At 32.3% G+C, this 25,706-nt stretch overlaps 4 protein-coding genes and 1 long non-coding RNA gene across 5 annotated transcripts; all 5 read right to left on the bottom strand.

Moving 5' to 3' along the window:
- Positions 1 to 6,678: 6,678 nt before the first annotated feature.
- On the bottom strand, positions 6,679 to 9,837 carry LOC133706257 (uncharacterized). The gene is made up of 6 exons (XM_062131751.1): positions 9,207 to 9,837; positions 8,366 to 8,935; positions 8,126 to 8,249; positions 7,532 to 7,861; positions 7,340 to 7,450; positions 6,679 to 7,249 (listed from the first exon to the last, which is right to left on the bottom strand). Exons 2-6 carry the CDS (start codon positions 8,932 to 8,934, stop codon positions 6,719 to 6,721), a joined length of 1,665 nt encoding a protein of 554 aa, XP_061987735.1. The 5' UTR covers position 8,935; positions 9,207 to 9,837; the 3' UTR covers positions 6,679 to 6,718.
- Positions 9,228 to 13,320, bottom strand: LOC133668697 (uncharacterized). Its single transcript, XM_062088647.1, has 4 exons — positions 11,030 to 13,320; positions 10,783 to 10,954; positions 9,762 to 10,358; positions 9,228 to 9,272 (listed from the first exon to the last, which is right to left on the bottom strand). Exons 1-4 carry the CDS (start codon positions 13,318 to 13,320, stop codon positions 9,228 to 9,230), a joined length of 3,105 nt encoding a protein of 1,034 aa, XP_061944631.1.
- Positions 13,321 to 16,226: 2,906 nt separating this feature from the next.
- Positions 16,227 to 17,894, bottom strand: LOC133668371 (uncharacterized). Its single transcript, XR_009833686.1, has 2 exons — positions 17,294 to 17,894; positions 16,227 to 16,656 (listed from the first exon to the last, which is right to left on the bottom strand). It is a non-coding gene; the product is annotated as an uncharacterized LOC133668371 (long non-coding RNA).
- Positions 17,895 to 18,043: 149 nt separating this feature from the next.
- On the bottom strand, positions 18,044 to 19,178 carry LOC133668695 (disease resistance-like protein DSC1). The gene is made up of 2 exons (XM_062088646.1): positions 18,232 to 19,178; positions 18,044 to 18,133 (listed from the first exon to the last, which is right to left on the bottom strand). Exons 1-2 carry the CDS (start codon positions 18,949 to 18,951, stop codon positions 18,044 to 18,046), a joined length of 810 nt encoding a protein of 269 aa, XP_061944630.1. The 5' UTR covers positions 18,952 to 19,178.
- Positions 19,179 to 19,236: 58 nt separating this feature from the next.
- Positions 19,237 to 21,463, bottom strand: LOC133668694 (disease resistance protein RUN1-like). The gene is made up of 3 exons (XM_062088645.1): positions 20,890 to 21,463; positions 19,666 to 20,761; positions 19,237 to 19,566 (listed from the first exon to the last, which is right to left on the bottom strand). Exons 1-3 carry the CDS (start codon positions 21,378 to 21,380, stop codon positions 19,237 to 19,239), a joined length of 1,917 nt encoding a protein of 638 aa, XP_061944629.1. The 5' UTR covers positions 21,381 to 21,463.
- Between the last annotated feature and the right edge of the window lie 4,243 nt (positions 21,464 to 25,706).

Genomic DNA, 25,706 nt, shown 5'->3' with positions numbered 1-25,706 from the left:
ACATTTGACGCTTCCTTTACTATATATAGAGCATATCCTTCCACAATCAACATATGATTTTCTTTTCAATTATTAAACATTATTCTTCATCGGATACACCCATCTTATTACCCTACCCCAAGTTCTGAGGGGGTCACTGCCGACACTACTAACTCCTATTAGTGTCATTAGTCGCCTTTACCCAAATCCACTAATCAAATCCTTAGTAATGCCAACACCAACTTAATCGGTCAGTACCATTGACTATATTCAACCCAAAATAATCAATCAATTCCTTTCATCTCACTTGGAGGTGTTTCAGGTAATGCCGATACCAAGTTCTCTTGACATCATTAACTTCCTTCATAGGAAGCTAATTTAGTTATTATGAGCTTGCCAATACCAACATTATCCGTCAGTATCATTAACTATTCTTGTTATAAATATTTAGTTAGGTTCAACATTCATTATAATTTTATCAAGATCATGCTGATGTTAATAATTTTTTTGCCAACATCATTAGCCGCCCCTATTGGAGATCGGCTAATCAAGTCCAACAGTGGTCGTTTTGGGTTTTTCATATAGGTCCTTATTCAAAATCAAAGTTCATGAGTCTACAACCAAAAATCAGATTTCGATCCACGTCCATTTCACCATATCTATCCTTTCTTTAGCCATATTCACAAGTATTGACTCTAGCATAAATTTGAATACAAAGTTTATTATCAATTAAGGAGAGTATAGGCGTGGAACAACTACCTGCCACCGATGCTTAATTTGCGCGCTTCCTTGTTGTTGCTGTACTCCCCCCGTGAATTCTCCTAAATTCATAAGTATATCACATTATGTAACAGTCCCAACTGTATGATTTTATCAACGCTAAAAGTTCCCAACATATGCTCTTAATTTAAGGGTATTTTTTTTTTATAATGAATTCTACCAAAATTTCAGCAGAGTTTCCTTTGCATTTAGGACATCCCAAGTTATCGACTTTTATCAATTTACCCAATCAAGCCATCATCACAAGGTCCTATAATTCCGCACCTTATTTCAATCATCAACATTCAACACCTCATACTTATAGCCCACAAATCATATTATAAAATTTAAAAGAAAAAGGGATACTAACATGTAAAGAGAGAATTTAAAACATAATAAGTATTCTTAAAGATTTCAAAAGGGTTAATTACAGGATAACTAATATACTACATGCTGAGCTATGACTTTTATATATATCAAGGTTTACACAAAAGCATATTGCATAAACGCGCTAATACCATTATGCTTAAGTTAAATATTTACATAAGCTTAATAAAGTGGAGTCCTAAAACTAATGATCTCCTTGGACATTTGATGGGCCTGTTATACAAACAACCTAGTAAGCATACCATTATGTTGATAAAAAGAAATATTTATGATCATGTAATATATACGAATGAAGTATAAATTTTTCTATCGAATCCATAGGAATTCTAACAATCAACTTAAAATTTGCTTGTAAAACATTTAAACCCAATTAAAACTCATTTGCATTTCCTTAATTTGAATACTCTTATTTACTTGTATGAACCAGGTGACTTTGCATAGTCCAACCTGGATATTTTTAGGCAATTATATTTATCAATTTCCCCTAGGTCATTCAAACACGGATACCCTTTACAAATCGAGTCTGATCGATTGTTCCCGGGTGTCTCAACACGGACATCATTAGCCAAAGATAATCTTGTAATTCATTTCCCTGTAATCCTATCACGGATGCCGTTAGCCGAAGCTAATCTTGTAATTCATCTCCTAGTAATCCTATCACGGATGCCATTAGCCAAAGCTAATCTTGTAAATATGCTAGACTTATTTACATTGAACATGGCATTATTATAATTGCATTCACCAGAAAAACTTTAAATTACATAAGTGCAAAGAGGAGGGAAAATCACGCACCTGCTCCGCTTGTCTCGTGACCTCCTCTAACAGAAGATCCAATCCTGGTCGCTCCTCCTGAATCACAAGGAAGTCTTTAGTCATTATCCCTTCAAGCCGAATGTTATAGAGAATCCATATCCATTCATTACACATATATTAATTTTTATGCATGTTCATTTCCTCATCATAACATACAAACACATACCATGTATATTTTCAGAGTTAGTATATCAACGTGCAAGTGTCTGCATGACTAAGTTTATATATATATAGTATTCATGTGAAAGTCCAATTGTTACTATCTAAGTCCGAACCATTACTGTTTGAACTATTACTGTCTTAAACCTGAATGATTACTGTTTGATTTGTTACTGTCTTAGACCTAAACCGTTATTGTTTGATCTGTTACTGTCTTTCATATCTCATCTTTTGTAACAGTCATGTTGAATTCATGGATTTTAGCCACCAATTTAACATCTCTCAAGAATTATTAACGACTCATAACTCCATTACATACAAAATCTAATAAGGACCAGAAATCAATTATATTCCTCATCAGACATCCATTCATTTATCGATTTTCATGGCAGTAATACTTCACACAATCTCAAAAATCAACACAAGTGCTCTATGAAATTTAAGTTGTAAAGAGATATTTAGAAAAATAGTTCTACTGTCTACATTATTCATTCATTGATTCACATCATGGAGTATAAAGCATTAACAAGGTAGCATAAAACAAGATTGAAAGACTCTCATCATTAGCTGACCACTATTACTCTAACTTTCACATTATTCCCCATGACTATATACAATAAATTTTTATTTCCCCCAAATTCATTCAAGAACCCTAACTTTTTAAATTTCAAAAATTCAATCAATTAAGGACTTTAAACCATTAAAATCAGATCAAAAGTCTTTAGAATGCCTTACCAAACAAGTAATTAAACTCTAAACACTACCCAATTCAAGCTTTCAACTTCTCTTCTTCTTTAATCTTGGTCGAACTTCTCCTCTCCTTTTCTATTCACCTTCACTTGATTTTTTCTTCCTCCCAATTAATGCTCAATAAGCTTTGTTAATGTTCCCTTAAGATCTTCTCTTAAGATTTTATATTTCCTTTACCATTTTATCTCTCTCACGTATAAATAATAGTTTCCCCTATATATATATATATGAACTATTTACCAAATTCCCTCTATGTCCCAAACAATAAATTTCTTGTTCCCGAGATAAAATTCCTGGATCCTGGCATTTGTCTATATAAACTTTTTACCTGAGTGAATTCGAATTTCATTTAGTTACATATTGATAATTTTATTTCCAGGTAACTCACTACTAGTAATATTTTATTCACTTTTCTGTATTTATTTATTTATTTCATACTTGATTTGTTCTAATGCTTATTCAGTACTTCTGATAAATCTATTCTACAAGCACTTAGATTGCTTTTCTGCCTAATTTTCAACCGGGGTTTACATTCTCCCCTCCTTATAAGAAATTTTATCCTTGAAATTTGAGTGATGTACCTGAATCTATAAACAAGTTAGGAAAATTTCACCTCATTTCTGATTCTCTTTACCAAGTTTCTTCTTCGATTTGTGAGCTTTGCCATAAGACTCCGACAATAGGGTAGTGTTTAGAGTTTAATTAGTTGCTTGGTAAGGCATTCTAAAGACTTTTGTTCTGATTTTAATGGCTTAAAGTCCTTAATTGATTGAATTTCTAAAATTTAGAAAGCTAGGGTTCTTGAATGAATCTGGGGGAAATAAAAATTTATTATAAATAGTCATGGGGAATAATGTGTCATCGATTGCTGATTTATATCAAAGATTGGTTGAAACAGAAAAATCAACAGTTTATCCACTCATTGACAAGTTGATTCGGCTTATCTTGACTCTTCCTGTTTTGACAACAACTACTAAACGAGCTTTTTTAGCGATGAAGATTGTTAAGACAAGACTTCACAATCGGATGGAGGATGATTTCTTGCAAATTATTTGATTGTCTATATAAAAAAAGAAATTGCTGAAAGATTCACAATTGATATGATAATCGATGATTTCTATTCTATGAAAGAACGAAGAGCACAATTAAAATCAATATGTAACAATCATTCTTTATTATTTTTTATTTTATTTTAAAGTTTAGTAAACATAAATAATGCTTCACTTTAGCTAATGTTTCTTATATACTTTCTATGTTTGTATTTTGATAGGTACAAAGACTACTAAAATTAAAGTGATGGATACATTATGAAGATGAAATTAACTTCATCACTTTGACTTATTTTGATATTGCTCTAAACCTCTTACCTTATATAAAGATCATTATATGTTTTGTAATATGTTCTTTAAATAAAACTAAATCATGTAGTTTTTATTTTATTTTTACAACTCATGTACAATAAATTTTAAAAAATATTATGTTTTTTTGGCCTTCCTAACAAATAATCCTAGCTCCACTCCTAAACTAGATTGTCCAACTTCAAATTGGATGGAAAAAGATTTCAAAGAGCATTAAATAGAACTTCCAAGCTTGGGAAGAAAGTTAAACATGCATGATTGTATATGCATTTTGTTAGTACAAACAAATCCGCTTCACTTTTAATTAAGAAACTTACTTTATAATAAAAAGTGTTATATCACATCATTTTCATTTTTATTTTAAAATATAGAATTTGAAATAAAATATAAAAACATTTTTCAATTTTTGTTTTTCATGTAAAAATAATAATAATAATCAGTTTTAAATATTTTCTAAGTGAACTAAAGTGAATTTTTAACAAATTATGTTAGTGATGTTTGGCTTTTCGTTTTTTTTAAATAAAAATAAAAATCAAAACATATAAGTTTTCAATTTTTGTTTTCAAGAATTTAAATTTTTTATCAAGAAATCAAAGAATAAAAAATAAAATTAAACATACTCTAAATATTCCTTGCTAATTTTAGCTCTTCCTAGCTACTATTCTTTTGACTTAAAAGACTCATAAGTTGCTACCAAATAAATAATGATATAATTAAGTGATATTCGATAGATCTAATTATTAAAGATAATATTTACTTTTTAAATTAAATAAGAAAAACATTATCATAAAATCAAGAAATAGAAAAGAAAACCAATTAGACTCTAAATTATATAATAATAATAATAATATTTAATCTCTTAAATTAAATAGAATAAAATAAAAATAATTAAAAGAAATATTTGTTCTTACCATAAAGCGTTAAATTGAGGTTATGTTTTTCCAAATAAACTAAAGTGATTGTTTGCTTTTCATTTTTAAAAATATAAAAAAATCAAAACAAGTAAGTTTTCCATTTTTGTTTTCAAGAATTTAAATTTTTTTTCAAGAAATCAAAGAATCAACAATAAAATCAAACAAACTTTAAATATTCCTTGCTAATTTTTGCTTTTCCTACTATTCTTTTGGCTTAAAAGACTCATAAGTTGCTACCAATAAAATAATGATTTATAAGTGAGATTTTATAAGTGAGATTCGATTTAATTATTAAATATAATATTTATTTTTTAAATTGAATAATAAAATTATTATCATAAAATCAAGGAATAAAAAATAAAACCAATCAGACTCTAAATATTTAATAACAAATATTATTAAAGATGATATTTAATTTTTTATATTAGTTAATAATAATAAAATCATTAAAGATAATATTTAATCTCATAAATTAAAAATGAAATATTTGTTCTTACCATGAAGCATTAAATTGAGGTCATGTTTTTGCAGCTTCGCAAATAAATAGTCACTCCATTGCTTTGGTGTCGACGCTGTAATTGAACCACAATGTGGATGAGGAAGCAAATGATATGGCGGTGGTGAAGACATCACTATATTTCTTCCCACTTCTGACTCTTCAAATGAATCTGACTTCTTTGCGATCACATGAACCCCACATTCTTTAATGATGCGCACTGCATCTCCTCTTGGCTCTGAATATATGTATAGTTCCAATTCGTCATCTCCACAGTAATCTTCCATTGCCATTTCACTTATACTTATGTATCTTATCAATCCCCCAGTTGCTGCTCTTTGTTTATATTCAAACAATTGAATACCGTTGCTTTTATTTCTTATAGTAATAATGTGAGTGTTTTTGTTATAATAGTGAACAGACTTCTGAAGTGGACAGACAACCCAAACAACTAAGCCTTGGAAGACTGGAGGTATATGGAATGACAATGAGCATCCTTCTCCACGGTAGCTCAACCATTTTCACTACTAAAAAATGGAGTAATTAGCAACGGACGATTCCGTTGCAAATAAAGCTAACATCCGTTGCTAAAACAATTTAGCAACGGAATCAGCAACGGCAAAAATCAGATGCAGATTTGTCGTTGCTGATTTTTTTGCAACGGATTTGTCCGTTGCTGATTTGGCAGCAACGGAAAATCCGTTGCTGAAATTTAGCAACGGATAATCCGTTGCAAAACTAGCAACGGATTATCCGTTGCTGCCAAATCAGCAACGGACAAATCCGTTGCTAATTTTGTGAATCAGCAACGGATTCTCCGTTGCTGATTCATGCATAAGTTGCAATCACCAACGGAGAATCCGTTGGTGATTGCATTTGTTTTTTTATTAAATTAATTTTTATTTATTTATTAAAATCACTTTTAATTTATTTATTTATGGATAATTTAAAAATATAACCAACATAAATTAATTAATATTAAAAATAATTATATCATTAATAAAAAACAAAATAAAAATAATATTCATATTATAAAAATTTAGTTAAACTTGCATTAATACAATTAAGTTCAAATACAATAAAAAAAACAACAAAAGATACAATCATGGTGCAGGTTGCGAAGATGAACCATGATATTGTGGATCAACAGAAGATTGAGCAGGATATAAAGGTCGAGGTGTAGGTCGAAAAATTGGTTGAAATGCAGGACCCATAGGTGTCATTATCTGAGGAGCCATAGGTGGCGGTATTGATGGAGTCAAAGGTGGTGGCATACCTTGATCAATATTTGATGTCCCACCATGGTATCCAAGATTGTTCACAAGATATTCTTTCATGGAATCCATCTGCCGTTTCATTTCAAGAATAAAATCATCTTTTTTCTTTATCTCCTCTTCTTTATCCTTTATCTCCTTTTGCAATGCTCGATACGATGAACTGGGATATGATGACTCCACCGAGTAAGAATGTGACGAAGAGCTTGTACTAACTTTTGATTTTGGCATACGAGGTGCACCATATACCCTACCCTTTGTAACTCCTCCTGAAGCCACACACCAAGCTGCTCCATCAAATGAAGGATGATTTTCCCGATCAGTTCCATACTTTGAAATCATCTCCATTTTATAATTTTCCTACAAATAAAATACATGCAACAATAAATTAATTTGAATGTTGAATAATACTTAAGTTAGATTAAGAAATAATCAAATAAAAATACATACAACCACTTTTTTAGACTTGTTGTCGACAAAGCTACCAAATTGCTTAGTACTTTGATGCAAAGCTGTAAAGACATCATCCCATGGAGGTTCTTTTCCACCAGCTTCCTCTTGCTTTCAAGATTAATAAATATTATAGAAGAGAAATATACAAATTTTAATTTATTATCTTAAGCATTAAAAAAAAATCCTTACCATGTTAGCTCGATATGATGCAAATGACACTGTTCCTCCAGAATGAGTGCTTATTTTGCCATCTGTTTTGGTTAATCGATTTCTCCTAGCAGATTCAGATCTTCTTTGAAATTCAGGGGTGGACCAAACATCTTTGATCATTTGATTCCAGTCATCATTGTTTATCCAGGCAGGACCCTTATCAAGACAATCTATAATATTTGTAGTGTTTTCTTTTGACATGGCTTTCTTGCGAGCTCGGGTCAATTGTTGATTCAAAGCTATCCTAGCCTTATCTTCCCAAATATTACGAACAATCGACTCATCTTCCTCAGGAAAGGAATATTTTTTCTACCAAATAATATATATACCAAGTAAAAAGGGTGCACAAAATTTCAAATTATATAAATAATTAATCATATTGTGTTATCTTGTTCAGAATTTGCAAGATGATGTAATAACTAAAGAAATTAAATGATATTAAAGAGTAAACAAGAAATAAGAACAAATTATAACACAAATCAATCATAGCTATTCAGTTGATAATTTTCATAATTCTACATTAAAGTGATCAAAATTAAAAAGAATATGATGCCAATTAGTGTTGGTTCTTACCTTAAACTCTTTAAAGAGTTCATCCCTGCACATTGGATCTACTTTTTCCCAAGAGTGCCATGCTCCCTTAAAATTGGACCTCAAAATATCTCCGATTGCACGACCACACGATGCATTATTGAACCTGAAAATATATAATAACAAATTTATATTAAACAAATAATTACACAATAATAAGTAATTTTTTTCATACTTGAAAATATAACCTTAATAAGTTAGTTATTGAAAGTTTGAACTTACTCTGTTGTTCCATACAAACAAAGCTCTTTTTTTCTTGTTATTGGATCTATTGACGTGTCAAAACCCTTCCTTTTAACACTTTGATCATAATTGTATGGAGAAGATGTTGAACCGTGATATGATGGAACACCATCTTGATCCTCATCACATACATCTCTCTCATCACATACACCTCTCTCATTACTACCGTCTCCCTCATCTTCATTTCTAATGTTCACATCATTATCATTACCTTCAACTCTCCTATAACTCCCATATAAATTATGTCCTCCATAAACAAGTTGGTTATCTCGAGAGAAACCTCCTTGAGTTTGAAGCAAATCTTGAAAACGAAAGCCCTCACAATATTGATATGCATCAACCCTCCCATAATCATGTTGAGGAGGATGTGTACTCCCCAAAGTAGGTATATAATACTCATTTGCGTCCTGATACACAGGTTGATGAAATGTGGATCCTTTGTTATTATGCCTTGATGTAGTTTGAAATGACTTGGATGAAGTGGACTTGTCACTCCTTGAAGTGGACCTGTCACTCCTAGAATCTAATATGGATCCTCGTCGAGGCATGCTAAAAACCGGAAAAAATAACTAACATTTAGAATATGGCAATATATACAACATAACAATAAATTAGCCCATAGTTAAATTATCAGGAACAAAAAATTCACAGATATTTTCCCAAGACTGCCATAACTAGAATGAAAACAAACTGTTAAATCTCATTGACAAAACTCAGCCATGAAGTTTAAATTGTCAAAAGCCAATTACCACAAACAGTAATAAAAATAATAATCTAAATAATTAATTAAGCAGAAATCAAAATTTATGAGTATGCTTACCTTGATGTTTGGTCCTATAAATCAAAACATTGAGTAGGAAGAACCCTTTCTTTCACGCTTCAGCATCTGTAAGCAAGAAAACGAATCACAAAATAAAATATAACATCAGAATCACAATTTAAAGATTGATACTTGAAAGGTTATAAATGGTTTCAAAGGTGAATGAAAATGATTTATGTAATGTGATGCATAACCCACACTTGAATAAAATAATAAAAAAAAAACATTGACAGCCTAAATATTGTCAAATAATATGAAATCATTCATACATATAATAAAGATAATTCATTACATATACTACAAAATATAATTAACTTGTGCTACTCATTATTATCATCATTCCTAACCATCACCACCATAACAATCATCCTCATCATCATCTTCTTCTTCTTCTTCACCATCACCATCACCATCACCATCACCATCACCATCACCATCACCATCAGCTTCTTCATCTTCATCTTCATCTTCATCTTCATCATCTTTGTTTCCCCAATTCATGTCAAGTTGAATCAATTCATGTTGCCCGATTTCTTCATAATAAGATGGTTCAACAAGTATATTTGGATCATCAAGTGTTTGAGTAGGAAGGACACGACATGATTGAGAAATCTCATCTGATTGATCAACATCAAATGATCTCACATTGTTGGCATCTTCGATAAATTCACCCATATCAACATTGTAACGACTTCTAGCAGTTGTCTTAATAACCGTCCACCATTCAGATGATTTATTACCAGGTGGATATGTATAGTAGACTTGTTGACATTGTTGTGCTAACACAAAATCATCATTTCCGTGTAGTCGAGATGTATGCTTGATTTCAACCAAACCATTCGAAGGATGCACTCTAATCCCTCGTTTTGTATCATACCAATTACATTTAAACATAAATAACTTGCACTTACTCCCCAAGTATTTTAGCCGAACAACTTCTTTAAGCATTCCATAATAATCACATTCATTATCATCATAGCAACTTCCTTTCACACAAACTCCACTATTCATTGTCTTTTTAAAACGACCATAACGTTGAGTATGAAATTTAAAACCATTCACATAATAGCCATTATAACATTTCACTGAAGTTGAAGGGCCCATAGCAAGTCCAAAGAGCTGATTTTCAATTCCATTAGATTGGTATTCCACCTAGCATAATAGTTAACTCCATAAGAAATAATGATTCAAAAGAGATTAATAATATTTTTAAAGTAGCTAATTGACATAAAATATAAATTAATTTTACTAAAATACTTACATTATTTTTTAACCAATTTGGAAAGATCACTTCGCATAATTTTTCAATTTCACCATCACTCGCATGTGGTTGTTGTGACTTTAGCTCTTGTCGACATTGCCTAAAATTTTAAAATGTTAAAGTTAATAATAAATTATTATAAATTTAGTACAAATTAATATTTCATACTTACTCTAAATAAGGCTTCAGTTCTTGACAATTGAATATCACATAGTTATGCGCAATTTGCATTTCAGCATGTGACAACTGCCTTTTATAAAATCTTTTGGATAATTTTTTCCCTGGATAGGAAAAAATAGAGAGACATCCATCTACACTTCTAAGGCCACCATCATCATTCCGTGGAACTCGATTCCAAATTGTTTGCACGTCATCACCAAAATAATGAGATGCGAAATTGGTAATTTCATCAATCAAGTATGCTTCACATATGGAACCCTCAACTTTAGCTTTATTGGTCACTTTCTTCTTCAAATAAAACATATACCTATATCATTTCTGTCAATTAGTTTATTTTTAAAAAATAAAAAGTGAATAAAATTAACATAGTATGAAAACATACCGTTCAAATGGATACATCCATCGATATTGAACTGGTCCACCAACTTTTGCCTCATAAGGTAGATGTATCGTCAAGTGTTCCATGGAGTCAAAGAAGGATGGAGGAAAAATCCTTTCAAGTTTGCAAATTATTTCAATTATATTCATCTGCATTAACTCCATGTGCTGAGCATTTAAATTTGTTGAACAAATATCTCGGAAAAATACGGACAGTTCAGTTAATGCCTCCCACAGTGGCCTAGGTAAGTAAGGTCGAAAAGCGGTTGGAAGAAGTCTTTGAATGAAGACATGACAATCATGGCTCTTCATCCCTGAAACCTTACATTGTGCCTCTTTCACACATCGTGAAATGCTTGAAGCATAACCATCAGGAAATGATAATTCCTTCATCCATGACAAAACTTCTTGTTGTTGTTTCTTGTGTAGACAATAAGTGCCTTTAGGTTTGTAAAGCCGACCACTCATATCTTGTTGCAAATGTAAATTTGGCTTCTGACAATACAATTGAATATCCAACCTAGCCTTTAAATTGTCCTTGCTTCTATTCGGACAATCCATTACTGTATAAAAAATGTTGTCAAAGACATTTTTCTCAATATGCATGACATCAAGATTATGACGAATCAAATTTGTATGCCAATATGGAAGCTCCCATAAAATGCTCTTCTTCACCCAATTGTGCTTAACACCAAAGCCAGGAATTTTATCATTATATGATGAACCTCCATTATGTCCCTCAGTATACTTGGACACTTCATTTAACATTTCCAAACCAGATGGACGAGGTAAAGGAGGAAGCCTTTCAATTACTCCTTTCAAAAACTTATCATATTGAAATCTATATGGGTGGTCCATGGGTAGGAATCGTCGATGACAATCAAAAAATGTAGTTTTCCCCCCATTTTTTAATCTAAAAGCCTTGCTATGCTCCATACAATAAGGACAAGACAGATTTCCATGAGTACTCCACCCCGATAACATGCCATATGCTGGAAAGTCACTAATGGTCCACATCAAAGCTGCCCTTAATTGAAAATTTTCCTTTCTGTATACATCATATGTTTCAACACCAAAAAACCACAAATTCTTTAACTCATCAATCAAAGGTCTTAGAAAAACATCAAGCTTTTTACCCGGATTCTTTGGCCCAGGAATCATCATTGTCAAAAACATGAATGGTCTAGTCATGCACTTCCACGGAGGCAAATTATAAACAGTCACAATTACTGGCCAACAAGAATATGTATTTGAAGACATGTCAAATGGACAAAACCCATCAGTGCACAACCCTAACCGAATATTTCTCGGATCTGATGCAAAGCTTAAGTGGACACGATTAAACTCCTTCCATGCCTCCCCATCAGATGGGTGCACCATAACCCCATTATCAGACTTATGAAAATGATGCCATGTCATATCTTTGGCATGATATGGAGACATGAATAGTCTCTGAAGCCTTGGTGTTAGAGGAAAGTATCGGAGTTGCTTCTCCGCCTTATTGGAACCTTTACTAGTTGGATTTCTAGGTTTGTATCGTGAACTTCCACAAAAATCACAATTTATTTTCATTGCATCTACCCCATAGTACAGCATACAGTAATTAGGACACACATCATATTTCTCATAACCAAGTCCAAGTGGCCGCATAAATTTCTTGGCATCATAAAAATTTGAAACCAAATTTTCATCATTAGGCATGCAACTTTTTGTAAAGTCAATAAAATTATTGAAGGCATTCTGAGTCAAATTTAAAGTTGACTTCATATTAAGCAATTGTACACAAGCAGATAATTTGGATTGCTTGGTACACCCATCCCACAACGGCTCCTCCGCGGCTTTCAAAAGCTTAAAAAATTTAGTTGCCTCCGGATTTGGAATTTCCCCTGCTACCATAGGACTAGACACATTATCATTATAGAATGCATTACCAACCCCCATTGCATCCATAACCAGATTCCTATATGGATTCTCTAGACAAACATCATTCACATCATGACTCATTATAATCGATGAAGGTCCAGCCAATATTGGTTCTGCGACATAAGGCTCCCCATGTACAGTCCAATTTTCATAACAAGGTAAAAAACCTTTTGTCAATAGATGTTTACAAACATCATCTTCCTTTAAAAACTTTTGATTTTTGCACCTCACACAAGGACATCTAATTTTTCCCCCAGATATATTTTTATCAATTGAAAATGCAAAATTGATAAATCTTCTAACACCAGTAATGTATTCAGGACGAAGGCGACCATCCATAAGACGACGATACATCCACGATCGATCATCCATGTTAATCTAATTAACATGACAACACCAATAAGCATTTTTTGAAATAAGCATACTTCTTTAACTACTAGTACTTAAACAATCCTTTAAAATAAAATATGTACCACATGAATAAACTTTAATTATTTGTCCAGCTCAAACATATATGAAGCTAAAAAATAGATAACTGTTTTTCTTCTACTTTTTCTTATTGAGTGTTTAATTATATAGGTTGTTTAGTGTGACAATATGAGTGTGTGCGGAATTCCCACACACTTATATTGTCATTTATATTTTCTAACTAGTGACAAAAATATACTATTTAGATTATGTTCGGTTAGTATTTTATACAGAATGAATGGATAAAAAAAAAATTTAGTTGAACAAATACTAAATAAATTTATTTTTATAATAGTTTTGGAGTTGAACAAATAAATTCCCACCTCTAGGTTTCATTTTGGTCTCATAATTTCCATTCAAAATAAACTCAATATCAGATTTAATAAAAGAAAATCATTCAATTAGTTTTCTTATACAAACTATCAATATTGTCCCAATGAAAGACAGAGTTCCAACTACTTGACAAGATTACAATAGGCATGCCCAACAAAAAAATTATGCACGATATAAGTAAGCAACCATGTAAAAATAGAGCAAAATAGACTTACCTAAGCCCCAAGAATCAATGGCACAAGGTGGAGGTTTTCTTATTGCAACCCAATCAGATTTAGCCAACTCTATTGGATTATATTGTGATCCAATAAGCCATTTATATTGCTGGAAAAATAAAAAAACATAAACAGTATGTTACACCCATCAAGTTATAACAATTGCTAGTCTTTAAAACAAATCCTTATATTATAGAATGTGACAACAATGAAATTTTGGTTATATTGATGAATCCTCAAGTATTACAAGATTTAGTTAATAAATTAAAATATTATAAAATGTAATTGCAATATCATAAACAATGATAAGAAGGTGATACAAACTCAAAACTTTATGATAAGCAGTACTATTTTATCAAATATTCTATCCAAAACCACTCCTAAACAAACTTGGGCATTGAATGAAGATCCTATTACGGAATTACATAAAATCAAATGGATGGAATTTTTAAGAAATGATTTTATTTGTTTTTTGTAAGATTAACATTACTCATTTATAATTGATTTTTTTATAAAGAATTTGGAATAAACTAAGTATTTTCTTGTAATTTTTTAACAAGGAATAAAGGTTGATAGATTATTAATTTCCTACTTTGCAATGGATTAACACAAAGAATCAACAGCTGAATAAGCAAAATGAGTGCCGTATATATGATTCTTTATATGCAGTACGGTGGAGTCCTGTAAAAAAAGTCCACAATCATCACTATCTACTTAGTTTTGATCCGTCCAGTCCCAACAAATTACCTTTTTAGCTCAGAGCACGCCAGTCAATAATTTACAAAATCTGTGATCATTAATGCCTTAGTATGTTGTCACAGTACGTTTCCATATGGTTAACATTCAAACTGGTTGTCATTGATGAACATGGAAGCAAACCATATCTTTCGAGTTTTCTGTGTGTTCTTCATGAGAAAAACATCTAATTGACGCTTATAGTTTTTGCCAACCAGCCAAGCTTCGGAGAATTATGAAACCAGAGGGATCATGACAATGCTAAATGCAGTTTCTGCTTTTGGAAAAAATGGACTGTGAATATCTAAATTACTCAAATATTTTAATTATTATAAGATGGAGTCATTTAATCTATAAAGAACACTCCTGCGTTTTGATTTTTTTTATCAAATGAATCAAATGCTGTAATTAAATAAACAATGTCAAATACAAGAAATAAAGGTTGATATAATAAAATATTATACCATTAAAGTTTGTTCTTTCTTTCGGGTTAAAACATATTCTTTCTAAATTATTAATTGTTTTGATTGACATATCCCTACACACTTTTTCTTTAAAATTTAATACATTAATTATGTGATGCTTTGATTGGGATCCTCTCTATCACAAACCACTAGCAGAATTCCACCATTTTGTTGACCAGAAAACCTTAGAGGACCACCAAAACAGTTTACTAACCTCATAGGTAACATTCTAATATCAAAACCTTTTTCAACACAAAATTTGTATAAAATTCTCAAATCTTAAAACACTTAATTTCATGATGGTTGTGAAGATTGGTTTGAATGTTTATGTGTTAAAATAAATAATAAAAAAACAATTAATAACTCATAAGACTCAATACGTTTGGCTTTTTCACCTGAATAATTAATTAGCTATTTTATTTTGTAAGAGGAGGGCTGAGTTTTATACAGATCCAATTGCAAAAACTCAATTTCACACCTTTCTATTGCGATGATGATGGTCCAACTCACTCTATTGTGACAAGAAAAGATTTTTCCTTATGGAACTTAATGCTTCTAAGCAAATCCAAGCTTCCGTTACGTTAGAGCTAATTATGTTTATATAGTTAGCCCACCATTGATGTACAATTCATTTGCTTAAACCTATATAGGCCTAACAATTTGGAAATCAAAATGACTGGTTTTAGGTTAGGTTTGGTTATTAAACCCAAAGGCCTAACAATGACAGGAAGTGTTAGTGATGAAAATAATACTAGAAAAAAAGCAACCATAAAGAAAGGTAAAATTCTACCAAAAACAAAATCAAGATTCTATGAAAGAGAAACAGATCGTTTAGCACCTTGACAAATGCCACGCACATTCAAGAGCTTATTTCAGTAGCAGGTGACACAAAGCATCAGATGTCAGCACTAAAAAACAAAAACCTGACTTGGCTGCAATTGTGCTTGAACACTATTCTACAATAGATCACCAGGTAAATAAGAAGATACTTTATGTTGAAATGTCCTCTTCTATCTAGAATGCTTTGAACAGGAGAAAGCAAAATTTGTATACTTCAGTGCTCTTCAGAAGAAGAAAACACAAAACATATATGTATACATGTGTATATGTAAATACATATAGGTGCTTGTCTACATAAATATGTTTGTTAGTCAATCAAAACCAAGCTTATGGATGCTCAACTCCAGCTCTGCAATTTATAACAAGCATGCTAAACACAAAGATTTAATCATGGACTGCCTAACAGACAAACAATCTGATAAAAGAAATCAACTTGAAGTTATTATTGAGCATATCAGCTACTTATACCTACAAGAATGACCCCTTGACCAATTTATCCCGAGAAATATAAGTGACCACACATTGAGTAAATTATATGCATTGAACATACCCTTCTCCCTCATTCTTTTCTCTCTGTCATATTCAAATTTATCTCGAATTTGGCCAACCTTTTCCCATGTATCACCTTCCCTGTTTCTCCCAAAATCCTGGTCCTGCATTCAAAACCCAGTCATATACATGTTATAACAACATATTTATTTACAGTAAAAAAGGAAGGCATATATGTGATGGGTCATCGCAATTTCATGTTTACTCCAAGAAAGGTTGGGTGTCTTTCTGCCCAGATAAAGATGTGTTGATTATCACAGTTGGAGATCAAACACATGTATTACAAAAATTGCTTAAAAAGCAGAATAATCACCCTAGGCTTTTTGTTCAGTACTACATCAATTTGTTTATCCTAAAACGATTCATAGTATATGATATCAAAAGCATCTATGCCCTCTTTACAACTGTGATAGTAATGATAAGGTATGTGTGAAAATTAAACTCAACTTCATGAACATAAATATAAACAACCTCTAATCAAAAATTAATTCCTGTACCTTAACTTATCATTATGTTCCCTTTATATCCAGTGACAGCTATTTTAGGTTATAGATCAAAAAATTTACGAACATCAAAATTTTTTTGAATCGTAACCCTAAAAATTAAATTGGGGGTTTTGATAAATTTTCAATTAGACATGCATAATTAGGTTATAGATCATGGTAAAAACATTTCATAAACCCCTATATTATCGAATTAATAGCCTAAAACAATTATTCAAATTATTGAAAAAAAAATTACCTGTGTTCTTGAGTTACAGGTGACCGAGATTGTTCTACAGGACAGAAAGAAACCTGGATTGGGAAAGTTAGGTGAAAAATTTTTAGTGCAAGTTAAATTGCAACAAACAAAAACAAAAACCCTTAATTACTTACCTGAACTATTGAAGAAAATCGTTAAACACCCAACCCGTTTACAAGGAGATACCTTAAATCAGCATGTTCGATGGTGATAATGATGGGTGTGGTTCGATTTTGTTCAGATGAAGGAGAAGAAGATGAAGAAAAGAAGTTATGGGTGCTGAAGACGCGAAGAAGATGAAATGTTTGGGATAAAGGAAAATCACATTGATGAAGAGAGGGTTATTTTTCTACAGCTATGGATCGAGGTTGTTAGGGATGAAGGAGACTGGAAGAGTGGAAGATCATTGATTTTGGTTTTGTTCATTTCATTATCTTTGTTTGGCTTTCGGTGTGGGGGGAGATCGAGCACTGGTGTATATTTACCAAAGCCAGCAAACACTCAATGGTTGAGATTTAATTCTTGTTAATGTAATCAACGGTGTTCGTAATTTTGGTTTTATATTAAAATTTAAATAATTATTTTTTTAATTAGCAACGGAAAATCCGTTGCTAAATTCAATGTAAATTTTGCAATGGATTATCCGTTGCTAAAATCCGTTGCTGACATTAAAAAAATAATATATATGTAATCCGTTGCAAATCCGTTACTGAATTTAGCAACGGAATTATCCGTTGCTAAATTCAGATGCTAATACCTCATTTTTTTAGTAGTGTTTGGCATCTCACCAGGAATGCGCTCAACATGAAAGTGATAAATGTGACCACCGATGCACATTGCCTGTATACATATATATTGATTTCAAGGAATGTTGAGATTTTAGATAATAATCAATGTATGTGCTAATTGTGTGCAACAAAGACTGAAAGAAAAGGTACCTCAACAACGCTCTTCTGTAATTTATTTGGTGAATAACTGCGGTCCTCAACATTAATATACCAGAAAATATTACTTTGACCTTCGATGCCCTGAATCTCTTCTAATGAATGACTTTCATGTAGATTTATGTATAGTTCTTTTTTTGACTCGATTGGTATTCTTACTCTTTCCAATGATTTGCAATAAGTTGCACCCAAATAGCCTAAATTTGAGGGAAGATCTGGGATTGATACAAGATTGTCGCATCCAACAACAATCAAACTCCCTAGATTGGGAAGGAAGGCGATCCCAGAAGGTAGGCTAGAAAATTTGTTTCTTGATAGATCCAATACTTCTAGAGAGGACAGACCTCTAAAATCAACACAGTTAGTTGTGCGATCAGACAAACCAGCATCAGGAAGTTCAAGACTTTTCACTGATCTCCAATCGATGAAAGCTATTGGCAGCGAACGTTTCAAACATAAAACACTTGCTGAAATAAATGAAGAAATGGATGGAGGCCAAAATGTAGATGACGGTGAAAGCCAAAATGTAGATGATGATGAGTCCTGGCTGAAACTGTATCCACACAATGATAATCTTCTGACATACTTTAATTGTCTAATTGAAGAGAGAAATTGCTCATTTTCAATCCCATCCGCTAGCAGCTCAATTAAGGATTCCATATCATCCATGCATTCTGGCAATTTCTCAAGTTGTGAACACCCAGAAATATTCATACTCTTAAGAGACTTTACATTGCCAATGCTTTCAGGGAGAATCTTTAGCCTCCAACATCCCTTTAGATTCAAGAAAACAAGGCTCGTCAAATTTTTAATTGATTGATGCACCTTAACTAAACTCGAGCAACCTTCCAGAATTAGTTTCTCTAGGCTTGAACTGTGCAAGTTTGGTGTTTTAACAAGGTCCTGAGAATGACTGAGATTAAGGATTTTTAGCTTGTTGAGAATCTGTCATAATAAAGAGCAAAATGATGAAGATTAATCATAAGAAGTACGTAACATTTAAATATAAATTACGTACTGGATAAATTTTGGGGATTGTAGTATGTTTCCCACCTTCTCTCCCTTCCATAATTCTTTGAGGTTACTGTGCTGCATATCAAGAACAACTAGATTGTCCAGTGTAATATCAGATGGAAAATATTTCAAAGGACATTCATGCCAGCAAATCCACATCAACTCTTTAAAAAGCAGTTTGAGGGATCCGGTGAGATGTACTCCATTGATTTGGAGTAAATTTAAGCGTTTCATTTTTGCAAATGATCCTGCGCTAAGTGATTTAGCTTCTGATGCTCTGGCATCCAGTGCAAGACCTTCTACAACATCCGTACCCTAAAAAATAAAATCAGTACAACTTTCACACAATTATTTGTAATAAGTTTGAGTAAAAATACGCATGAGTATGCTTTCGTGTATGCATTGAACTCTTACCTTCTGCTGCTCAAGTACATTCCATGCATCCTCTTGATTCCAAATTCTGGTCCTCTTTCCAGGTTCTTTTGGAGACGTTTCACGAACGACCTCCCTTCCCATGTCTCGTAATAGATCATGCATGGTTATCGTCCCTCCCAATACTTTAATCAGAGACCTGTTACGGAGAGTTTTCAAATCAATTTCTGGATCGTAACTGCAACGGGCTCCTAGCACTTTTGTGATGTACTCTTTCTCTATATCAATAAAGAAGCAAGCGATATCAAGGAATGCATTTTGTAGTTCTTCACCGTCCAGTGCGTCAAAACTTATTCTAAGCTTTCCTTGAATATCGTGTTTTGGAATTCTTCTCAATTTGTCAATTTCACTTTTCCATATATATTTTTCTTCCCCGGACAGACAAGCCCCTATAACCTCAAGAGCTAAAGGAAGTCCTCCACAGTAATCAACTGCATCCTTCGAAAGCTCAATATAATCTTCTGCTGGCTTGGTGTCCTTAAAGGCATGCCAGCTGAAAAGCTGAAGGGACTGATCTCGTGTCAATTCTTCAATCTGATATGTTCGATCCGCTTTACGAAGAACATTTGAATCTCTTGTTGTCAAAATTACTCTACTTCCGGGACCAAACCAACTTCGCTCTCCCATCAAAGCATTTAGTTGGTCCTGACGAGCCACATCATCAGCAACAACAAGAACTCTTTTGCAACAAAGCCGTTCTCTGATAAGAACCTTTCCTCTATCAACATTGTTGATGTTTGCAACATCTTGTTTCAAAATATCATGAAGAAGTTGCTTTTGTAAAAGAGCCAGACCATTTAACTGTTTTGATGTTTCATTGATATTCGAAAGAAAACAGCTTCCCTCGAATCCATAGCAGAGTTGATTAAATACAACTTTTGCTATAGTCGTCTTTCCTATTCCTGGCATCCCATGTATGCCCGCAATGCGTACATCATCTGTTGCAGTACTTAGAAAGTAAAAAATATCGTGAGCAAGCCGATCCATGCCTACTAGGTGCTCAGGAACATATAAGTACTTGGGATCTAATTTATTCAACACATCCTTGATAATCTTCTTGATAAATTTTGCTTCATGCCTGCTCATAGACAAAAGCAAGTCATTGATAGCGACTCAATTAAGTATTTTACTGTTACACATATAAAAATGTATAGTATTTTGACTCCATAAATGTGTGCAAGTGAATCTTAGAGAAAAAAGGCATACCCATTTTCCATATCACTGAGATTCCATCCAGATAGGTTTCCGGCCTCCTCAAGAGCTTTTCTCCACTCCTTCACCAACTTCTCTTCGAAACGCTCTTCATGTTTAACAAATGCTTCTGCAAAACTGCCATTCTGTTTTCTCACATCAGAAGGATCAATGTCATAGAATATAGGAAGAACAATCTGACCGGTTTTCCTATTTTTGCACTTAAGAATCTCTAGAAGTTCATTGAGACACCATCTAGAAGAAGCATATCCTTTTGAGAAGACAGGTATGGATATCTTTGATTTTTGAATAGCCCTGAGGAGATGATAGGAGATTTCTTCTCCTCTAGGAAGTTCATCATCATCTCGATAAGTGTGGATTCCTGCTTGGAGTAGGGCAGTATATAGATGATTTGTAAATGTCTTGCGAGTATCTTTTCCTCTAAAGCTCAAGAAGACATCATAGGTCCCTTCAGGTCTACATCGAGAAGACTCTGGCTCTGTCATGGCAGCTGCAGAATTTGAGGAACAATCAATTAGCAACGGAGCAATTGCAGAAGGTATCTACTCTCTTGCAAATACAAGCAAGAGATACATGTAAAGTGATCATTGAAGATGATACAACGGTTTAAGCTTAATAATGACAGAACATAAGACAATAGCAACTGAAGTTAAACATGAAAGAAATAAAGCTTTCACATTATTGTTATTGGTAAAGACATGAGATTAAAACAAGAAATAAGCAAAGAAGAGTTAGCCATATATACCTCTCTATAACAAAGAGTTAGCTATGAAATGGCAGCAATCGGAGAGAGAAGTTAATTAGCTGAAGAGTAAAGCACCACGAAACTAGGCGGAAGTAGTAGACACACGCAGCTGGCATTGTTGGAAGTCTGACTTCGGGCTTTATTTATTTGGAGTGGTTCCAAATTATTTATATATTGGAAAGAATATGTAATGAAATATTAATAATTTAAACTTTAAAGTAAGTAAAATAGTAAGAGGTGGAAAAAGAAGTGGTCAATCAGACTCTTAGAGTGAAGCTCTGCTTGTTCCTCATGTAATAGTAAAAGTTATGCTATTTATTTTTCATAGTATTTAAAGTTTTTTTAATTGAACAAGCACGGTTATTAATTTTTTGATATTAATTTCTAGTAAACAATTACCTATAGTTAATTTTGTTGTAAACAATTACTGTATTTACAATTCATAAAAAACATTGATATTGAATTAAGGTTTGTAATAGACTAGAGAAATCCTAGTTAATGTAGAAAATTTAATGATGAAAGATTTGTAATTAATAAACTAGTTTATTAGAATTTTTATTTATTTAGAATGTTAGATTTTTTATTTAGTTAAGATTTTTTTAATAGTTTAATTTCTTGATTATCTAAAATCGTAAAAATTTACTAGTCAACATTTCTGTTTAATTATTATTCATTGACCCAGCCCCAATCAAATTCCTAGTTAATTTGAGTTGTACCAAATGTTAAATATTGGTTAATTTAATTGGTAGTCAGTCAACGGTGCCAAAGTTTTTCTATTCATCAACTTCAATTTGTTTTAATTGCTTGATGTCCTTTTTGCATTTGTTTACAAACACTTGATGCGTGGGATATTGAATTGCTTTCTATTCATTTGCGGGAGAAAGCACCACGAAACCAGGAATTTCGAGTGGTTCCTAGAGACACACACAGCTGGCTTTGTTGGGAGTCTCAGAAGGGCATTATTTATTTCGAGTGGTTCCATATTATTTATACATTGGAAAGAATATGTAATGAAATATCAATAATTTAAACTTTAAAGTAAGTAAAATAGTAAGAGGTAGAAAAAGAAGCAGTCAATCAGACTCCTAGAGTAAAGTTCTGCACCTTCCGTTAGGAGAAAATATATGCTTTCTTACAAAATACTTGTTCATGGAAACTTGCTGCATGGGATCATTTAAGAAAGAAAGAAATTGAAAGAGAAAGGATATGCTTTCTGTTCATTTGCAGGAGAAAGCACCACGAAACTAGGCAGAAGAGTAGTGGAATCAACCTATGATCAGACTAATCAAATAATATATTCAAATCAATTTTACATTTGTTTTTCAAAGCATCTTTTCTTTAAAATATATATTTTTTATTTTTTAAAATATATTTTTGATACTATCATATTAAAACGATTTTAAAACACCAAAAATATAATAATTTTAAACAAAAAAAAATTTTATTTTTATATTTTTCCACCACAAAACAAATGATTCCATCATTAATTATTTTTTAATTTTATCAATTTTATTTCAAACATAATTTATATTATAAAATAAGCCATTATTCAATATTGATGATCAACAATACATCTTGATGATTAATAATAAATTTTGTATAATTTACACATGATTTCTTATTTCTCGTCAAATATCGTATAAAATGGGGAAGAGTTGGTTTGATTGGTTTGATTCCACCTGGGGGAAGCTATGAAATTGCATCAAATAATTTTTTTATTGAGATTAACATATTAAAACGATCTTAAAACATAAGAAAAATAATAATTTCAAGTAAAAAGTAAAAAAATCAAATTTTTTAAAAATTGCTTTTCCATCGTTAAACAAACAATCTCATCATTAATTGTTTTTTAATTTTATCAATTTCATTTGCCATTAATATGGGGGTGTGATTCATGTCAGGGTTTTTATTTTAAAAAAAGATTCTACCAGGTTCAAATGGGGATTGTAAGGAATATATATTTTAAGAATAGTGAAAGGAATAAACAAAAATGACCTTTTTCTCATTTCAAGCAAGGTCGTTTAAAATCGATAAATTTTGACCTCATCCAGTTTAATGATTTGGAGTTGTAAGAATCATGATTCACGAGTCAATATCTACTAAATCTACTACATGTCAATATGCATACCAGTAAAGCTTTGCTCTAAGATGTGTGGTTCAATTTGCTATGTGAGCTCAAAATTTATTGGTCACCCCACATTATTTATAATATCATTTTAACAAATATTAAGTCATTTCTACAATCATAACACTTTTAATCTTTCAGGATTAACTAGCTTTAATTTCGCATGTTAGAGTTTGATCAAAGTATTTTGTCAAAATAAAATGTTAAACATCTCTTGATTTTATAACAACAAAGAGACAAAGAAGAGGCATGTTTCATTAAAGGATGAGATGTGATCCCACAACAAAATGTAGAATAGAAAAATTCCATAACAATATTATTAACAATTAAACACCTTTAAAATTAGATTTTTTGGCAATATCTGTGTTTTGCCAATCATTTTCGATCGCTTGTAATATTGAGGATGTTTTGATGTACCACTTAGAGGATGGTGGCTTGGGGCAATTGTTCTTGAAGACCGGGTAATTCCAATGTTTGTGTTCGACTGTGCTTCTTTCTCAATAATAAAGGTGAATTGAAATGGGAAGCATTCATAGAGTAAACTCTTCCATAATCACATCACATCAATGCTTCTGGTCCTGTAATTGAAACAAAGGAAACATGGTATTTATTTCTAATCATGTTTTGTATAAAAAAACCAGAGACAATGTTGGTTCTTTAGTTATGTAGCTTTGTGAAAGTGGATTCATACGTGAACTTGTTACTCTCCTTGGAAATAAGCCTAACTTTCCTCATAGTCTCCATTGATGAAAGTGTCAGAACTTTATAGATGACATCCGGACATAGGTCACCACTATTGGAGTGTGGATTTATGTGCTGCTGCTACTAGCAGAGCATGTACTGGTGGATACCCTTGCCCTAGCTTCTAAAAACATGGTCATTGCCTTTGGAGAATTTTGTTTTATGGGATTTATTGGTAAATGCATCCCCATGTACTAAGGCAATGAGCAGACAAATATGTTTCCCTAAGTATAAGGCATTAGGAGATGAGGTGTTGAAAGAAGCCTATAAATGTTGGTTTGCAAAATGTTCAGAGATTTAAAAAAATACTACTGGTGGGCCTAACATGAAAAGGGATATAACAAAATTTATATCGAATTGTGGGATTTGCCAGCAAGTGAAGATAGAACACTAGAGGTCGACATGGAAATTATAGCCACTAATGATTTTGGAATGGAAATGGGGGGACATTACCATGGATTTTGTAACAATATTACCAAAAGAAAAGAAGGGTAATAATGCCATATTGGTGATTGTAGATCGGCTAATGAAGTCAACTTTATTCCTACCCATGAAAATAACAGATTTGGTGGATAAGTTAGCCAAGCTATATGTGAATGAGGTTATTAAACTTCATGAGGTGCCAGTATCAATTGTGTCAGATCAGGACCCAAGGTTCACATCGAGGTTATGATCAAGCTCACAAAGAGCATTAGGGACTAAGGTGAACCTAAGTACAGCATTCCACCCTCAGATGGATGGTCAGTCTAAAAGAACTATCTAGACACTTGAAGATTCTAAGGTCATGTGTGTTAGAGTTTGGGGTAAATTGGGAAGATCTATTGCTATTAGTGGAGTTTACATATAATAATAGCTACTAAACTTCTTTTTGTATGGCTCTATACGAAGCACTGTATGGAAGGAAATATTGTACCCTGATCTGTTGGGATGAAGTAGGGGAAAGGAAAATACTAGGACCCAAAATAATACAAATGATGATTGATAAAGTGTGGACAATCAGACAAAGAATGAAAGAAGCTCAAGATAGACAAAAAAGTTACGCGGACAATCAGAGGAGACCCTTGGAATTCCAAACGGGAGATAAAGTGTTTTTGAAGGTGGCACCTTAGAAAGGCATCATTCTGTTTGGAATGAAGGGAAAACTTGCCTCGAGATATATAGGCCCTTTTAAAATTGTAGAAAGGATAGACCCTGTCATAA

Source organism: Populus nigra, chromosome 11 (assembly GCF_951802175.1).
Source record: "Populus nigra chromosome 11, ddPopNigr1.1, whole genome shotgun sequence".
Lineage (NCBI taxonomy): Eukaryota > Viridiplantae > Streptophyta > Magnoliopsida > Malpighiales > Salicaceae > Populus > Populus nigra.
This window is presented reverse-complemented; position numbering and strand designations above follow the sequence as displayed.